Source organism: Molossus molossus, unplaced genomic scaffold (genome assembly GCF_014108415.1).
Source record: "Molossus molossus isolate mMolMol1 unplaced genomic scaffold, mMolMol1.p scaffold_m16_p_21, whole genome shotgun sequence".
NCBI classification, from domain to species: domain Eukaryota; kingdom Metazoa; phylum Chordata; class Mammalia; order Chiroptera; family Molossidae; genus Molossus; species Molossus molossus.
This window is the reverse complement of record NW_023425357.1, coordinates 3,678,556-3,694,727: the sequence shown is the minus strand read 5'-3', so window position 1 is coordinate 3,694,727 and position 16,172 is coordinate 3,678,556. Positions and strand designations below refer to the sequence as shown.

The 16,172-nt window shown below is 52.2% G+C and overlaps 4 protein-coding genes across 6 annotated transcripts in view; all 4 read right to left on the bottom strand.

Annotated features, from left to right (window-relative positions):
* Positions 1–15,811, bottom strand: part of LOC118639326 (leukocyte immunoglobulin-like receptor subfamily A member 6) — a 154,905-nt gene extending 139,094 nt beyond the window's left edge. The window contains exon 1 of the mRNA XM_036275681.1: positions 15,676–15,811. The gene's annotated coding sequence lies outside the window, so the exon portion shown is untranslated. The remainder of the gene's footprint in view (positions 1–15,675) is intronic.
* The window catches only part of LOC118639337 (leukocyte immunoglobulin-like receptor subfamily A member 2), a 462,866-nt gene that overhangs the window by 33,826 nt on the left and 412,868 nt on the right, over positions 1–16,172 (bottom strand). The gene's annotated exons all lie outside the window — the stretch shown is intronic.
* On the bottom strand, positions 587–15,680 carry LOC118639328 (leukocyte immunoglobulin-like receptor subfamily A member 6). Of its 3 annotated transcripts, none has more exons than XM_036275694.1 (7): positions 15,325–15,680; positions 15,165–15,200; positions 14,706–14,993; positions 14,259–14,561; positions 13,754–14,050; positions 13,197–13,499; positions 587–699 (listed from the first exon to the last, which is right to left on the bottom strand). In XM_036275694.1, exons 1-7 carry the CDS (start codon positions 15,356–15,358, stop codon positions 602–604), a joined length of 1,359 nt encoding a protein of 452 aa, XP_036131587.1. In that variant the 5' UTR covers positions 15,359–15,680; the 3' UTR covers positions 587–601. The 3 variants fall into 3 exon arrangements, with proteins under 3 accessions (XP_036131587.1, XP_036131586.1, XP_036131585.1); XM_036275693.1 differs by lacking the exon at positions 587–699 and adding an exon at positions 8,305–10,434; XM_036275692.1 differs by lacking the exon at positions 587–699 and having other exon boundaries at positions 13,039–13,499.
* LOC118639340 (leukocyte immunoglobulin-like receptor subfamily A member 6) lies at positions 3,294–5,063 on the bottom strand. The gene is made up of 4 exons (XM_036275709.1): positions 4,500–5,063; positions 4,307–4,342; positions 3,851–4,135; positions 3,294–3,722 (listed from the first exon to the last, which is right to left on the bottom strand). Exons 1-4 carry the CDS (start codon positions 4,531–4,533, stop codon positions 3,379–3,381), a joined length of 699 nt encoding a protein of 232 aa, XP_036131602.1. The 5' UTR covers positions 4,534–5,063; the 3' UTR covers positions 3,294–3,378.

Below are 16,172 nucleotides of genomic sequence, written 5' to 3'. Positions count from 1 at the left end.
CCAGGGGAACCCTTCAAACAGCAACGTCTTGATTCCAAGAGTCAGATTTCTGAAGAAACTACACAGGGTGCATCTGAGGGAAAGCAAAGGGCAGGTGGAGTCCAGAGAGGATGCTAGACCATATTTATGATTTATCTCCTGTGGGATGGATCTTGCTTATGCCACCTATAGATTGATTAGAATAGATGGTTCTGAACTGAGCAGATGGAAACTCTGTCTGTCCATCAAGGTATGTGTGATTAGAAGTCAAGGAAAACCTATTCCATGAAGGTGTAGGAGGTGTGGACTGACATCTGCCACGTGGGATAAATGCCCATTTCTACGTAAGGGGCAAATCAGAACTCATCACTGGACTGAGCAATGGTGGGGAAGGAAGTGTACACAGTTTAAAGGAAAAGGTCCCAGACATTCTCCCTGCACGTGGACAATGACTGCTCCCCCTGCAGTGAGCTGCACACAGGTCACACCGCACAGGTCCCAGAATCTATTCCAGAGCCTTCTGGGCACATGAGATTCATTTCCAAGATGACCCTCTCTGAAGGTGCGTTGTTTTCTCTTGTGTTTACCTCCCAGAGGCCTGGTGGGTCCTTGTCTGGCTGTTTCAAGCCTGAAACAGCAGCACTCCGAGCACCACCAGGACCAAGCCAGCCACGCCCAACCGGATGAGGTTCTCCACTGTGTAGTCTAGGGGGTGGGAGGCTGGGAATTGTGAACAAAGAGGTCAAAGAGGTCAGGGCAGACATAAGTCAGCCCAGAATACTGGATGTCCACCCCAGTCACCCACCAACCCTTGAAAGGTCACAAGCCTCTTCATTGACTCACATACATGTGACTTTGAGGTGTTGTATGATGTGCTGATGGTGCCGATGCTCCAGAGAACCACAAAGAGGTGGGGTGTGTGAGGGGTTGATGCCACTCACACCTGTGATCCCCAGAACCCTCCCACTTCACATGACGTAACAGCTACCAGTTCCTCAAAAACCCTTTCTCTGCTAGAGAAGGACCCTGTCTGTTGCCCCGGGTCTTCCCAACTTCTGTGCCTTTGGAGGTGAGACTGCTTCTGAGTCACTGGGTACACAGCTTGGCTCTGCTAGAGAATTCAGGATTGGGGAGAAAAATGGTGTCCCATGGCAGAAAACAGCTACTTCTTGCAATGTGTTTGCTCATGAAAACTAACTCTTCTGGGTATGAGAGCTCTAGTTTTGCAACAGCTGGAGACCTAGGGTCCAAGTGTTGGTCCCAAATGCACACACATGCATATATGTAGCACTTGAACAATTCTTGAGCTATGAGTTGGGACCATTTAATAAAAAATGCATTTGAAGTAAAATTCAACCTATTCAACCATCCTTTATAAGAAACTTTATATTAATAAGAAGTTATTCTTCATAATAAATATATACATTTAATATAATGTCATTTAAAATAGGAACAGAATAACTTTTTTCAAGACCTAAATGACAGTAACAGAACTTTACATAAACAAGTATTTCCTAAAAGTTCTCAGAAGTTATCAATATAGAGAGGCGGGTGTAAAAAATGAGGAGAGCAGGTGTGAATTTCTCACACACTCTGGGCAGGACGCTGACTCCCCATGAGCTCTGCACGGTCCCCCGAGTCTCAGGTAAGCACCGAGTGCATGGAGGCCTCCAGGTGAGCTCAGGAGCCTGAAGAAGGGGCCCCCAGGAGGGAACAGTTCTCTCTACAGCACCGTGTCCAGGGGACTCCAGTCACCCACACACGTCCCTCCTTGGTCCGAGCAACCTCCTGTCCTGTTCTGTGAAGGCTGAGGGTCCCCCACCTGTGCAGGTCAGGGGTTCGGTCCAAGGGTCTCTGGAAATGAGCTGATGGGGGACTGTCCATCTGTCTTCTCTCCCACACTAACCGCCTCTCCTTCTCCGTCAGCCCATCCGTGTTCCCTGTAGTACGGGCCAGGCCTGCACACCCAGTTCTACCAACGCGCCCCTGTCTCCATCATCTGCTGCACACATTCTCCCATCCGGTTAGGGACCCGGGCACCATGCGGGTTTGGGGACAAATCCCACTGATTTGGTGCGGAAGCAGGAGGAGGTGAGATGCTAAATGGGAATTTCCAAATCCTTGCAGACTCTGTAATGTCCTGGGCTCCTCTTGCTGGCTGAGCCCCCAGGCGGAAGGACACAAGTCGCGTGTCCCTGCTCCCTGTCTCCCTCAGCTTTCCAATCAGAACAATCACAGTTACTGGAGCAGCAGGAGGGCTGGTGGGCTGGACCGGGGCAGGTGCAGGACCAGCCAGTTCAGGAGCCCAGGAGGTCCGACAGGACAGCGCCCCTGCAGGTCAGGGCCAGGCAGCTCCCGCTTGTTCAGACAGAGAGATTCTGAGAGTTCACCTCCCAGGGGACCTGAGTCCACCACACTCAGACTCTTTCCCAGGGGGACGTCCCCTGGTGAGGAGCCACACGCTGGCTCTGAGGTGGAGACACCAGATTCAGTGGGCTGGGTCTCCTTCTGGTCACTTAGTCTAAGCTCATTGCCTCTTAGCTTCACCCTGAGTAACGCCACCTCCCTCCCTCCCTCAGCCTTGCCTGAGACTGCAGGGTGGGGTCCCAGTGTGGGAGGTGACCCTGTTTCCTCCCCCTACAGGAGACGACCCTCCTCTGTGGACTGTCCAGTGCTCACGTTATTGCCCCCACGTCAGACCTTCCTGGGGACTGAGCCCAGGGAAGGCGTCGGAGCTCAGACAGCACAGGACCAGGGCTGCTCCCCTGAGACCTGGGGCTCTGGGCAGAGAACCTGGACCTAAGTCATGACCTCAGGGAGCACGGAGACCCCCTGCCAGCGCATCCCACCCTTACACCCTAGGTCAATGTCAATGAGCGGTGGGGGTTGCCTTCCCCCACCTGAGTCTGGCTGCCCCTGGGCCCTGTATTTCCCTCTGCCATGAGCACCACCCCCCCTGTCCTGTGCCTCACGTACCCTCTGTGGGCCTGACTCCATGGGCTGGGGCGAATTCTCTGAGGCCCCGGATCCCATGGTTCCCCTGAAATCTCTCTTTGATTTCTAGTCCCCTGGGACACAAGGCTGCCCTCATGTGCCCCGGGGGCATTAGATCCTCTGTGAGAGTCTGAATCCCCCTGGGGTGTCTGTGCTCCCTCTGAGCAAAGAGGACTTAGTGGTTCATCATCTGTGGAGATGGGCACAGTAGGGGGAGCGGCTGGGCTCCCAGAGGATCTTAAGAAAGAAGACAGAAGAAGGTAAGAGTCTGGGCTGACTCTGGGGTCCCCTTCTCACTCAGTTTCATGTACACTTGTGCTGTGCCCCCTAACACACTCCCACTGCTCCCCTGACCTCACCCTCTCACATGGGGCTCCCCTCCCAGCAAAGATGCCAACAGCCTGTCTAGTGATTCCACCCATGGAAGGGACAATAATGGGACTCACCTCGGACCAGGAGCTCCAGGGGGTCACTGGGCTGTGAACACATCTGGGTGCTGTTCCTGTAATAGCCGTAGCATCTGAACGTCCACCTGTGGCTGGGGGTCACGGGGCCCACAGGGAAGAGGGCCTGGGACTGCCCTGTGGTGTGTGGTTGTGAGTCCAGGGTCCAGGAGAGCCTGTGTTCTCCTTCTTTAGTCAGAATGAAACTGTCAAATGCCTGCCCTGAGCCACACTGGAGGGTCACGTTCCCTCCTGAGGTCACGACAGGGCTGGGCAAGGCTGAGAGGCTGGGTTTGCTGTAGGGTCCTAGGAGGGGAGGAGACAGCATGTTAAATGGGGCTCACACCTCCTTCGTGTCCCCCAGGGCTGGGCTGTGAGAGGGCTGAGGCCCTGAGAGCAGAGCCTGAGGCTGGGACCCCTGAGTGTCCCCTCACCTGTCACCACCAGCTTTAAAATGTCACTGGGCTCTGACCAGCCAGAGGGGCTGCGATAGAAGCAGTAATATCTCCCTGCATCATGTTCTGTCATCTGTGTGACGGAGAATGTGGCCTTGTTTGTGAGGTTTGGTGGCTTCTGTGTTTTCCATAGTCGCGTGTATCCGTCTTCATACAGATGGTACATCTCAGCCCCTGGAGTCCCTCGACATGTGATGTTCACGGGGCTCCCCAAGGGGATCACAGGTCCTGGTTCAGCCCAAAGCATAGGTTTGGGGAGCTTTCCTGTAAGGAAACAGAGGCTAGGTCCTAAGACACCCCCCCCCCAATACCCAGGTCTCACAGCTGTGCCCCATCTGTCAGTCAGACCTGCTGTTCTCCTTCCCTAGTGGCCTGGGGGGTTGTCCCTTGTCACAAGGGAGGAGCAAGACCTGGGGCACCTGGGGACAGACTCACCTGCCTGCACTCTGGTCCTTAGGCCCACGCTCAGCCCTGGAAGAGAGTTTCTGTGAGAGATTTGGCCCCAAATCCTGGGCAGAACCCTCCTCCCTGTGAGCCTCCTGGGTCCTGGGGTTTAGGGACACACGGCCTGGCTGGGGGGCAGGGTCCATCCCAGACCAGGGCTTCCCCCCTCGTCCTCAAACCTTACAGAGGACGAGCAGGGCCGTGGGGGTGGGGGTCATGGTGTGTCCTCTGTCTGGACCCAGCTGAGCCAATGCAGGAGGCTTCGGTGCCTTCAACACACACGAGCACGTAGAGTGTGGCCACGGGGAGACTCGCCCTCACTGTCACCGGGTGTCATGGAAGTTTGCCGCCCAGGATAGGAACAGGGTCACCCAGGGCCTGGCTGTAGTTGCAGGAGGGAGCAGGAAGTAGTCCTGAGCCTTCCTGAGATGCCCCTTGCAGGTGAGGTGGCCCAGGGCACGTCCTTCCCTGTCAGAGCCTCCCCCGTGGGGTCTCCATCATCCCCAGCCCATCCCTCAGCTCCAGTGTCTGGGGTCCTCACCATGGACAGTGCCACCTGGGCCCTGGAGATGCTTCAGGAAGACGTGGGGTTCCTGGGTCCAGCAGGGCTCAGATCCGCAGAGACACTTTCACCATCCAACTGCCGTTCAGGGTGAGTGTCTCTGTGACAATGAGCCCGGAGGAGAAATGCAGGGAAATAAGAGAAGGAAACACGCCCCTCGTCCTGGCCCCAGAGTGTGGTTCTCTTTCTGTCTTAGTGGCCCTCACGAACTTTCTATTCCTCTAAGCAACAGACTTCAACTTGACTTCCTGGGGAGAAGCTGTTGAGTCATTACTAGCTCCTTAGTGCCTCCTGTTTTTGGAGGTCAAGTCTTCTCCTTCTCCTCAGATCTCACCCTGACGCCCAGGGAACTCCTGTGTGGATGACAGTTCTGATTTTGACTTAAAGCAGATGAGTATTTAAATACACATCTCCCAGTGCCTGTGTGACTTTGAGTGGTCATGATTCAGCTCTGAGCCTAGTGTCCTCATGAGGATCCTCGAAGGATGTGTGGGTAGGTGGTGCTGGGTTCACAAGGGGACATATCAGCTCTTAGATCATATGGCGGCTTGAGTGGGTTGGGAGATGAGAGGCATACAGTGTCCACAGTCAAGTGCAGGATTGTGGCACCCACCCAAGAGACATGGTCTGCTCTGAGTACCATGTAGAGCTGCTGACAATAGTGCTTGAGTTTGAAGCAAAGTCAAGTGCAGCAAAAGAGAAACGAAAGTTCCCCAAATGGAGACAAAACCACAGCAAAGAACAGAGGCCAAACCTGAGTAGTCTCTGCTGCGGAGTGAGGGCCATCAACAGATTACAGGGAGGAGATTCTCATCTGTGTGGACACAGACGGATTCCGGGTCCTTACAGGAAGGGAGGAGTCAGGGTCCAGGTGAAGGGGGGAAGCTGTGATCCAGAGTCTTGTGTTTGTGTTCAGGTCCTGGACTATCTCTGCCCTCTGAACCAAGCTCATGTTCAGCAGTGAGCAAGCTCCCCTAAGTGCCCTCAAACAGATTAAGTTTTGTAGTATCAGCTACAGGTGTCTGTCCCATGTGTGTGCGTGTGTGCACATGTATGTGTGTGTGTGTCCCAAGTCACCAGGTCTAATGGGTAGAACACGGAGTAGATGCTGAGACAGAGAGAGTGGTCTCCATGGTGAGGAGCTGCTGCAACAAGCCCTCATCAGCTTGAGGCCCAGGGCGTCCACAGAAGAAACCTGTGGACACTCAGGTGTGTGAGAGGAGAGACTTCCAGCAAGAATGCATAATAGTCTAATCCTAATAATGACCCTCCTCATTATGAGGAGGGCTATGGACACCAATGAAGTGATAATGGGGACAATCATATGCACTGAAATAGAGTTCCAAGAAAAATTTGAGAGTAATTTGAAATACTTATGTATCTGAAAAATAAAGGGAGGGACCAACTTTTGACACATGAAGGATATAGATATTTTAGTTGAAGATCATGAGTAAGAAATCTTAGAGATAAAATGTCCAATAGAATGAACACATTAAAACAATTTATCCCATCAAGGATGAGACGCAGCTGAAGAGAAAATTTAGAGAGTAGAGTATAATACTGAGGAAATTCCCAGAATGCAGCCTAGGGAGACCTGAAGTGGGGATGTCTGGTACTTGGAAACTAGAATGAGGAGGGCAATGTTCTATCTGTGGTGTTAGAAAGAAAAAAGTGAGAATGAAATCGAGTAACAGCTTCAGAAATACATAATAGAACACATTACAGAGATGAGGAAAGACCAACTAAGTGACAGGATGCAGGGACTTAAAAATAAAATTTGTATCTTGAACATTAGTGGCAACAAATAAAATGTAGGGTAAGTTAAAAAAAACAACAACATCTTACTCTACACTGTATTGTACACATTAAAATGGCTTATATTAGTTTATGTAAATTTCAACTCAAAATAAAAAAACTTGAAGGAGAACTAGCCTGAGTTTCTAAAAAAAAATCCTAAAATTACTTCCTAGATAAACGCAAATTACCATAAGGACAAGCTCCCTGGGACTTGACTTACTCAGAAAACAACAATAAACAAACGATATCAGAAGATAGGGGAAAAATACCTTCAAGGAGCAGAATGTTAATGAAGGTTTTATGCTCAGCCACATTAATTTTCAGGGCCAAAGGTGAACGTGTCAGCAGGGGCAAATCCCTAAGCAGGAACTGCGTCTCCCTCAGTAGACCCACCGCGCCAGGCTGTGTCTCCATGAGAGAGAACAGCTTTCAGGGGGGATGTCCTTTAACTACAAGGTGCATTTTTCTCTCCTAGTAGTTTACTCATACACTTTATTTGAAAATAATAAACTGCTTTTAAGTAACTTGATAACAAAAATGAGAGCGAAAGAAGAGCTTCAAGTTATTACTTTATTATTACTTTACTATTTTCACACTCAGTTGAAGAAATAGAAAGTAATATAATTTAGTTAGAAGAACAATGAATTCAAAGTGGAGAAAGGGAGATGTAACAGTGAGGGGAAAGGAAGCCACCCCCCAAAAAAACAGAAAAACAAATGTCCGATCTTTATGTTGTGCCCCAAAAGTAAGATGATATTGTATGCCAACTGTAATAGAAAATGTAAATTATTATTTTTTTTATTGATTAATTTTTGTTACAGATGATTCTCGTTTTTTCCCCCACTGATTCCTTCCTCCCCCACCCCTCCCTGCCTCTTCCCCAGATTGTTGTCCATGTCCACTGTTCATGCATAAATGCGTATAAGTTCTGTGGTTCATCCCTCCCCCACCTCCCCACTCCTTAGGGGATTGTCAGTCTGTACCCCGCTTCCGCGTCTCTGGGACTACCCCATTCCTCAAACTGTTATGTTCATTATATTCCACAAATAAGTGACATCATATGATACTTGTCTTTCTCTGTTTGGCTTGTTTCACTTAGGATGATACTTTCCAGGTCCCTCCATGTAGTCTCAAAGGATAAGAGATCTTTCTTTCTTACCGCTGTGTAGTACTCCATTGTGTATATGTACCACAGCTTTTTGATCCATTCGTCTACTGATGGGCACTTGGGCTGTTTCCAGATCTTAGCGATTGTAAATAGTGCTGCTACAAAGATGGGGGTACATATATTCTTTCTGATTGGTGTTTTATGCTTCTTAGGGTATATTCCTAGAAGTGGGATCACTGAGTCAAATGGAAGATCAATTTTTAATTTTTTGAGGTGACACCATATTGTTTTCCATAGTGGCTGCACCAGTCTGCATTCCCACCAGCAGTGTACTAGAGTCCCCTTTTCTCCACAGCCTCGCCAACATGTGTTGTTTGATGATTTGTTGATGGCGGCCATTCTGACAGGTGTGAGGTGATACCTCATTGTTGTTTGGATTTGCATCTCTCTGATGATTAGTGATGATGAGCATTTCTTCATATGTTTCTTAGCCATTTGTATGTCCTGTTTGGAGAGGTGTCTATTTAGTTCCTCTGCCCATTTTTTGAAAATGTAAATTATTGATGAAAGAAGGAAATGATCTCACAGGCTAAAATAGATGGCTCTTGAGGGCATATGAAATAAACCAGTCACAAAACAAAAACCACACACACTTGCTAAACTCTTATCAAATTACATGTAAAGTACAAAACAATGGCCTGGCTGGTTCAATTTCTGTTCAGTGCACAAGCCCAGGTTTTGGACCAAATCCAGAGTGGGGAGCATGCAGGAGGTGGCCAATTGATGTTCTCTCATTGATGTTTCTATCTCTTTCTCTCCCAAACTCTCTCTAAAATCAATCAAGAAAAAAAGTATAAATTAATTATCATTCAAATATGATTGAAATCTAGGTGAATGGAAATTGTACAAATAGAGACATATAAAGCAAGCCACGCTGAGACTGGCAAAAAGGGCGAAGACATGGGATGGGCTGGTCTCAAATACACTGGTGACAGAAAACTATTGGGGAGACAATCTTGGCTGTGGAGATTCCCCCTGAGGACAGGCTGTCCTAGCTCCACACCAAGTCACTCAACCCAGGATTCCAATGCCAGAAAGAGAATTCTCCAACTTCTGGTTTAAAAAACAGTGGGGATTTGGGCCAAGTGAGACAGATGGTCTCTAAAGCCCCAGGCATTCCTCTTACAGGGCCTGAGAACAAACTTACTCATATTCATCACTCTGAGCTCCAACTCTGTGGTGACAGCTTGAAAAGAACCAAGGACACACGGGCAGGAACTGAATTGTCTGTCACCCAAGTGAGAGCTGATGCGGGGCGGCTTTCTGCCAGACAGAAGTGCTGGCAGAGGCCATTTCCCCTCTTCTGAGACCGTCCCCACAGAGCCCGCAGGCAGACGCCACCTCTGAGTCTCCATAAATCTGGCTCACACTGTTTGCCCCACTCTCTGCTGATTTCCTGAGACCTTGTCCCATCCAACATTCAAGCCTACTCAAGCTGTTTCCAGTAACTTTTCCATACAAATGGCTTCTCTGGTGTTTCCTAACATTATTCAAAGAAGGAGCATTTGGCCCTGAAATGCCCTGGGCCTCTTGCTCAGTGGCCTTAGGACCTCCTAGTGGCAGACACCATGGTTCACAACTTAACTCTCTTGGGCACCTCCACGCCCAATGCAACATGCAGCCCCCCTCAGACTGTTCTGTAGTTTGTGCCAGACGGCCCCAGGTAGGACACTGGGGGAAGATAACTTTATACCTCCTGGGAGGCTCCAGAGCTAGTGCAGCCGATGGACAGCTTTTGACCAAGCCTCATTATAACCATATCATTTTTTTAAAATTTAATATATTAGGGTGTCCCTGGTTAATAAAGTTACATAGGTGTGAGGTGTACACTCTGTAACACACATCGGTACATTGCATGGTATTTAGAACAACGGGTTTCAGAGGCAGCACAGCCCAGGGGAGCCTTTCAAACAACAACCTCTGGATCCAAGGGCAAGGTTGTTGAAGAAAGTACACAGGTGGCCTTTGAGGGAAAGTGAAGCGTAGGTGGAGTCCAGAGAGGGAGCTACATGATGATTATGATTTATCTACTTTGGAATGGATCTTGCTTATGCCACCTTATCAATTGATTAGAATGGATGGCTCTGAACTGAGCAGATGGATACTCTGTCCCTCCCTCAAGGTTTGTGTGATTACAAATCAAGGAAAATCTATTCCATGAAGGTGTAGGAGGTGTCGACTGACATCTGCCACGTGAGATAAACTCTCATTCCTCCGTAAGAGGAAAGTCAGGACCCATCACTGGACTCAGCAATGGTGGGGAAGGCAGTGTACACAGTTTAATGAAAAAGGTCCCAGACATTCTCCCTGCACGTGGACAATGACTGCTCCCCCTGCAGTGAGCTGCACACAGGTCACACCGCATAGGTCCCAGATTCTCTTCCAGAGCTGTCTGGGCACATGAGATTCATTTCCATGGTGACCCTCTGTGAAGATGCGTTGTTTCCTCTTGTGTTTACATCCCAGCCGCCTGGTGGGTACTTGTCTGGCTGTTTCGAGCCTCAAACAGCAGCACTCCGAGCACCACCAGGATCAAGCCAGCCACGCCCAACCGGATGAGATTCTCCACTGTGTAGTCTAGGGAGTGGGAGGCTGGGAATTGTGAACAAAGAGGTCAAAGAGGTGATGGCAGGCATGTCAGCCCAGATACTGCATGTCCATGCCGGTCACCCACCAACCCTTGAAAGGTCACGAGCGTCTGCATCAACCCACATACATGTGAGTTGAGGTGTTTTGTGATGGGATGATGGTGCTGATGCACCTGAGAACCACACAGAAGTGGGGCTGTGTGAGGGGTTGATGCCACTCACACCTGTGGTCCCCAGAACCCTCCCACTTCTTATGACATGACTGCTACCAGGAACCCTTTTCCTGCTAGAGAAGGACCCTGTCTGTTTTCATGGATTCTTTCCGACTCCTGTGCCTTTGGAGATGAGACTGCTTCTGAGTCACTGGGGAACACAGCTTGGCTCTGCTAGAGAATTCAGGATTGGGGAGAAACATGGTGTCCCATGGCAGAAAATAGCTACTTCTTGCAATGTGTCGGCTCATGGGACCTAAGTCTACTGGGTAAGAGAGCTATAGTTTATGCAACAGCTGGAGACCTAGATTCCAAGTGTAGGTCCCAAAAGCACACACATGCATATAGGTAGCACTTGACCAGTTGTTGAGCTATGAGTCGGGACCGTTTTATGAAAAATGCATTTCACGTAAAATTAAACCTATTTTAGCATCTTTTATAAAACATTTTGTATTAACAAAAAGTTATTCTTCATAATAAATACACAAATTTAATATAATGCCATTTAAAATAGGGATAGCATAACCTTTCTCAAGACCTAGACGACTCTAATTTAAATTTACATATGCAAGTATTGCCTAAAAGTTCTCAGAATAAATCAATATAGAGAGGCGTATGCAAAAATTACGGAGAGCCGGTGTGAAATTCTCACACACTCTGGGCAGGACCCTGAGTCCCCATGAGCTCTGCACGGTCCCCCGAGTCTCAGGTGAGCACCGAGTGCATGGAGGCCTCCAGGTGAGCTCAGGAGCCTGCAGAAGGGGGCCCCAGGAGGGAACAGTTCTCTCTACAGCACAGTGTCCAGGGGACTCCACCCTCACCCACACACGTCCCTCCTTGGCCCGAGCATCCTCCTGTCCTGCTCTGCGAAGGCTGAGGGTCCCCACCTGTGCAGGTCAGGGGTTCAGTCTCAGGGTCTCTGGAAATGAGCTGATGGGGGACTGTCCATCTGTCTTCTCTCCGACACTAACCGCCTCTCCTCCATCAGCCCATCCGTGTTCCCTGTAGTATGGGCCAGGCCTGCACACCCAGTTCTACCAACGCGCCCCTGTCTCCATCATCTGCTGCACACATTCTCCTATCCGGTTAGGGACCCGGGCACCATGCGGGTTTAGTGGCACATCACACCGATTTGGTGCAGAAGCAGGAGGAGTTGAGATGCTAAATGGGAATTTCCAAATCCTTGCAGACTCTGTAATGTCCTGGCTTCCTCTTGCTGGCTGAGCCCCCAGGTGGAAGGATACAAATCGCGTGTCCCTGCGCCCTGTCTCCCTCAGCTTTCCAATCAGAACAATCACAGTTACTGGAGCAGCAGGAGGGCTGGAGGGCTGGACCGGGGCAGGTGCAGGACCAGCCAGTTCCGGAGCCCAGGAGGTCCGACAGGACAGCGCCCCTGCAGGCCAAGGCCAGGCAGCTCCCGCTTGTTCCGACAGAGAGATTCTGAGAGTCCACCTCCCAGGGGAGCTGAGTCCACCTTTCCCTGAGGATCCCCTGTGGGACGCCCCCTGGTGAGGAGCGACACTCTGACTCTAAGGTGGAGACACCAGAATTAGTGGGCTGTGTCTCTGTCTGGTCACTTAGTCTAAATCATTGTCTCTTAGCTTCACCCCGAGTAAGGCCACCTCCCTCCCTCAGCCCTGCCTGAGCCTGCAGGGTGGGTCCCAGTGTGGGAGGTGACCCTGTTTCCTCCCCCACAGGAGACGACCCTCCTCTGTGGACTGTCCAGTGCTCACGTTATTGCCCCCACGTCAGACCTTCCTGGGGGCTGAGCCCAGAGAAGACGTCGGAGCTCAGACAGCACAGGACCAGGGCTGCTCCCCTGAGACCTGGGGCTCTGGGCAGAGAACCTGGACCTAAATCATGACCTCAGGGAGCACGGAGACCCCCTGCCAGCGCATCCCACCCTTACACCCTACGTCAATGTCAATGAGCGGTGGGGGTTGCCTTCCCCCACCTGAGTCTGGCTTCCCTCTGCCATGAGCACCCCACCTGTCCTGTGCCTCACGTTCCCTCTGCGGCCCTGACTCCATGGGCTGGGGGGAATTCTCAGAGGCCCTGGATCCCATGGTTCCCCTGAAATCTCTCCTTGATTCCTAGTCCCCTGGGACACAAAGCTGCCCTTCTGTGCCCCGGGGGCATTAGATCCTCTGTGAAAGTCTGAATCCCCCTGGGGTGTCTGTGCTCCCTCTGAGCAAAGAGGACTTAGTGGTTCATCATCTGTGGAGATGGGTGCTGTAGGGGGAGGGGCCGGGGTCCCAGAGTATCTTAAGAAAGAGGACAGAAGAAGGTGGGAGTCTGGGGCTGACTCTGGGGTCCTCTCCTCACTCAGTCTCATCTACACCTGTGCTGTGCCCCCTAACACACTTTCCCTGCCCACCTGGCACCTTCTGGACCGTGGTGAGGGGGAGGGATCAAATGGGGTAGTGAGATCTCTGAGGGTAGATGTCCTCTGGGTCACCACCCCTAGAGCCCTTACTTTCTTTCAGCTCCTCTTTCTTCTGGGGACAGGACCCTGAGCCGACAGCACAGAAAGACAGGGCCAGGGGCCCCTCACCTGAGACCCGCAGCTCCAGGGGCTCACTGGGGTATGACAGCAGGTAGGGGGCGGTGCTGAGTGAGCTGTAGCACCTGTAGGTGCCCCCGTGGGCGGAGGTCACAGGACTCATGGAGAACTCTGCCTGGTACTGCTGAGCTCGGTGCTCTGATGAAAGACGCAGGGGGGGATCTGCTGTCCCCTCCTTGGACAGAAGGAAAGTGTCCCTAGGGCTCTGTGACTGACACAGCAGGGACACGTTCTCTCCTGAGGTCACCGTGAGGCCCGGCTGCACCGAGAGGGAGGGTCTGTCAGAGAGCCATCCTAGAGAGAGGGAGGGCGGGTGAGGGGCTGCCTGCCCACCTTGTTCTGACCTGAGAGTCACCAGGCCTCTCTCCTAGGACCCTCCTGTCTGTCTGTCTCTGTTCTCTCTGAGTCTCCCCTCTCCCCTCACACCCCTGTCTCTCTGTTTTTGTTCCTCCCTGGGCCCTGCACTTTCATTCTGACCATGACCACCTGCGACCCCCCAGCAGGGCCTGTGCAGAGTCTGGTCCCTGAATGAACCCCTGATTCCTCACCTGCCACCAGGATGTCCAGGGGGTCACTGGGGGCCGACCACTCGGAGGAGAGGTTGTGTCCACCGTAGCATCTGTACCGGCCCCCGTGGGAGGTGCTCACAGTGTCCAGGGAGAAGTCGGCCTGAGAGAGCCCAGCCTGGGTCTGCGGGACGAAGCTCTGTGTGGGGTCCAGCCCCCCCTCCTTGGACAGAGCGAATCTGTCATAGCCGACATCAGAGCGACACTGGAGGGTGAGGCTCTGTCCAGAGGTCACGATGGGGCCCTTCTGGGCCAGGAGGGAGGGCTTCTCAGACACACCTGAGAGACCAGATGTGAGTACAGGGGCTGCTCCTCCCATAACCCCTTCTCCTGGCCTGGCCCGGGTTTCACTGTCTCTCTGGGTCTCTGCCCCAGGAACCCCTGTGCTTCACTGACCCCACCTCTCACATTGGGCTCCCCTCCCAGCAAAGATGCCAACAACCTGTTCAGCAACTCAATCGATGGAAGGGATAAAAATGGGACTCACCTGGGACCAGAAGCTCCAGGGGGTCACTGGGCTGTGACCACACCTGGGTGCTGTTGCTGTAATAGCCATAACATCTGAATGTCCACCAGTGGCTGGGGGTCACTGGGCCCACAGGGAACAAGGCCTGGTACTGCCCTGTGGTGTGTGGTTGTGAGTCCAGTGTCCAGAAGAACCTGTGTTCTCCTTCCTTCGTCAGAATGAACCTGTCAAATCCCTGCCCTGAGGCACACTGGAGGGTCACGTTCCCCCCTGAGGCCACGACAGGGCTGGGCAGGGCTGAGAGGCTGGGTTTTCTATAGGGTCCTAGAGAGGAGGAGACAGCATGTTAAATGCGGTCACACCTCCCTCCTGTGCCACAGGACTGGGCTGTGCGAGGGCAGAGGCCCTGAGAGCAGATCCCTTCCTGAGGGCAGAGCCTGAAGCGGGGACCCCTGAGTGTCCCCTCACCAGTCACCACCACCAGCTCCAGGGTGTTACTGCGCGCTGACCAGCCAGGGGGTCTGAAATAGTAGCAGTAATATCTCCCTGCATCATGGCCTGTCGTCCGTGTGATGGAGAACGTGGCCTTGTCTCCGGGGTTCGGTGGCTTCTGTGTTTTCCACGGAGGTGAGTTTCCCTCTTTATCCAGACGGTACTCCTCAGCCCCCAGAGTCCCCTGACATGTGATGTTCACGGGGCTGCCCAAGGGGATCACTGATCCTGGCTCAGCCTGGAGGGTAGGTTTGGGGAGGGTCCCTGGAAGGAATCAGAGGCTGGGTCCTAAGGCATTCCCACCCCAGTTCTCAGCTCCCCATCCCCGATGTCCCTCGACTGTCAGACAGGTCTGCTCTCCTCCTTCCCCATCTCCCTGGGGGTGTCCCTGTGTCCAGAGGCAGTGGGACCTGGGAGACCTGGGGACAGACTCACCTGCCTGCACTCTGGTCCTCAGGCCCACGCTCAGCCCTGGAAGAGAGTCCCTGTGAGAGGTTCGCCCTGACCCCTGACATGAACCCTCCTTCCTGTGAGCCTGCTGAGATTCAGGAACTTCTGACAGAGCAGGGCTTCCCCTCCCCCCATCACATCTCACCCAGGTAGAGTAGGGCGGTGAGTGTGGGGGTCATGACGTCCTGTCCCTCTGGGGTCAGCTGAGCAGATGGAAGGGACCACGGTGCTTGAAGGATGGACAGACAGACATGCAGGACGGAGAGACAGATGCACAGGTTGTGGTCCCTTGGAAGCTGGTTCTGCCTCTCACAGGATAGTCCCAGCAGCGGCCTACAGTTGTGGGCACCGCCTCTTTCTATCAGCCTGACTGACTTTTATGATGAAGCTGGAAACAGGTGAGGTGACCTAGGGCACATCCTGCCCTGTCAGAGCCTCCCCCGTGGGGTCTCCATCATCCTCAGCCCATCCGTCAGCACCTCCCTGGGGTCCTCACCACAGACGTTGTCAGGCCCTGGAGATGCTTCAGGAAGACGTGGGTTCCCGTGGGGCTCAGATCAGCAGAGACACGTTCACCCTGTAACTGAGCAGGGCAGGCGCGTGTCCCTGTGACAATGAGCACTCAGGAGAAATGCAGAAAATTAGGGAAGGAAACACCTTTCTGTGGCCACGGAGGCTGGGCTTTGTATCACATCCTTTTTCGTGAACTTCTCTTTTCCTGAGCATCATCCTCCAGCCCCTCCTCTGTGGGAACAAGCCTCTGGGTCCGGGGTGCGGAACATCCTGCCCAAGGGCCGTATAAGTTCTGGCCCTGCCAAGGCAGCCGCAGATGGGACTAGAAATTCAATAAATTTGGGAGCTCTTTTCACAGCAACATACATTTCCATTAAGTGAATCATAATAATAACCTAAATGTTGAGGGACAGGCCAAGAACGTCCATTATGGGATAGACAGGACACACACAGGTACACGAGAGGACAGACATGTATACT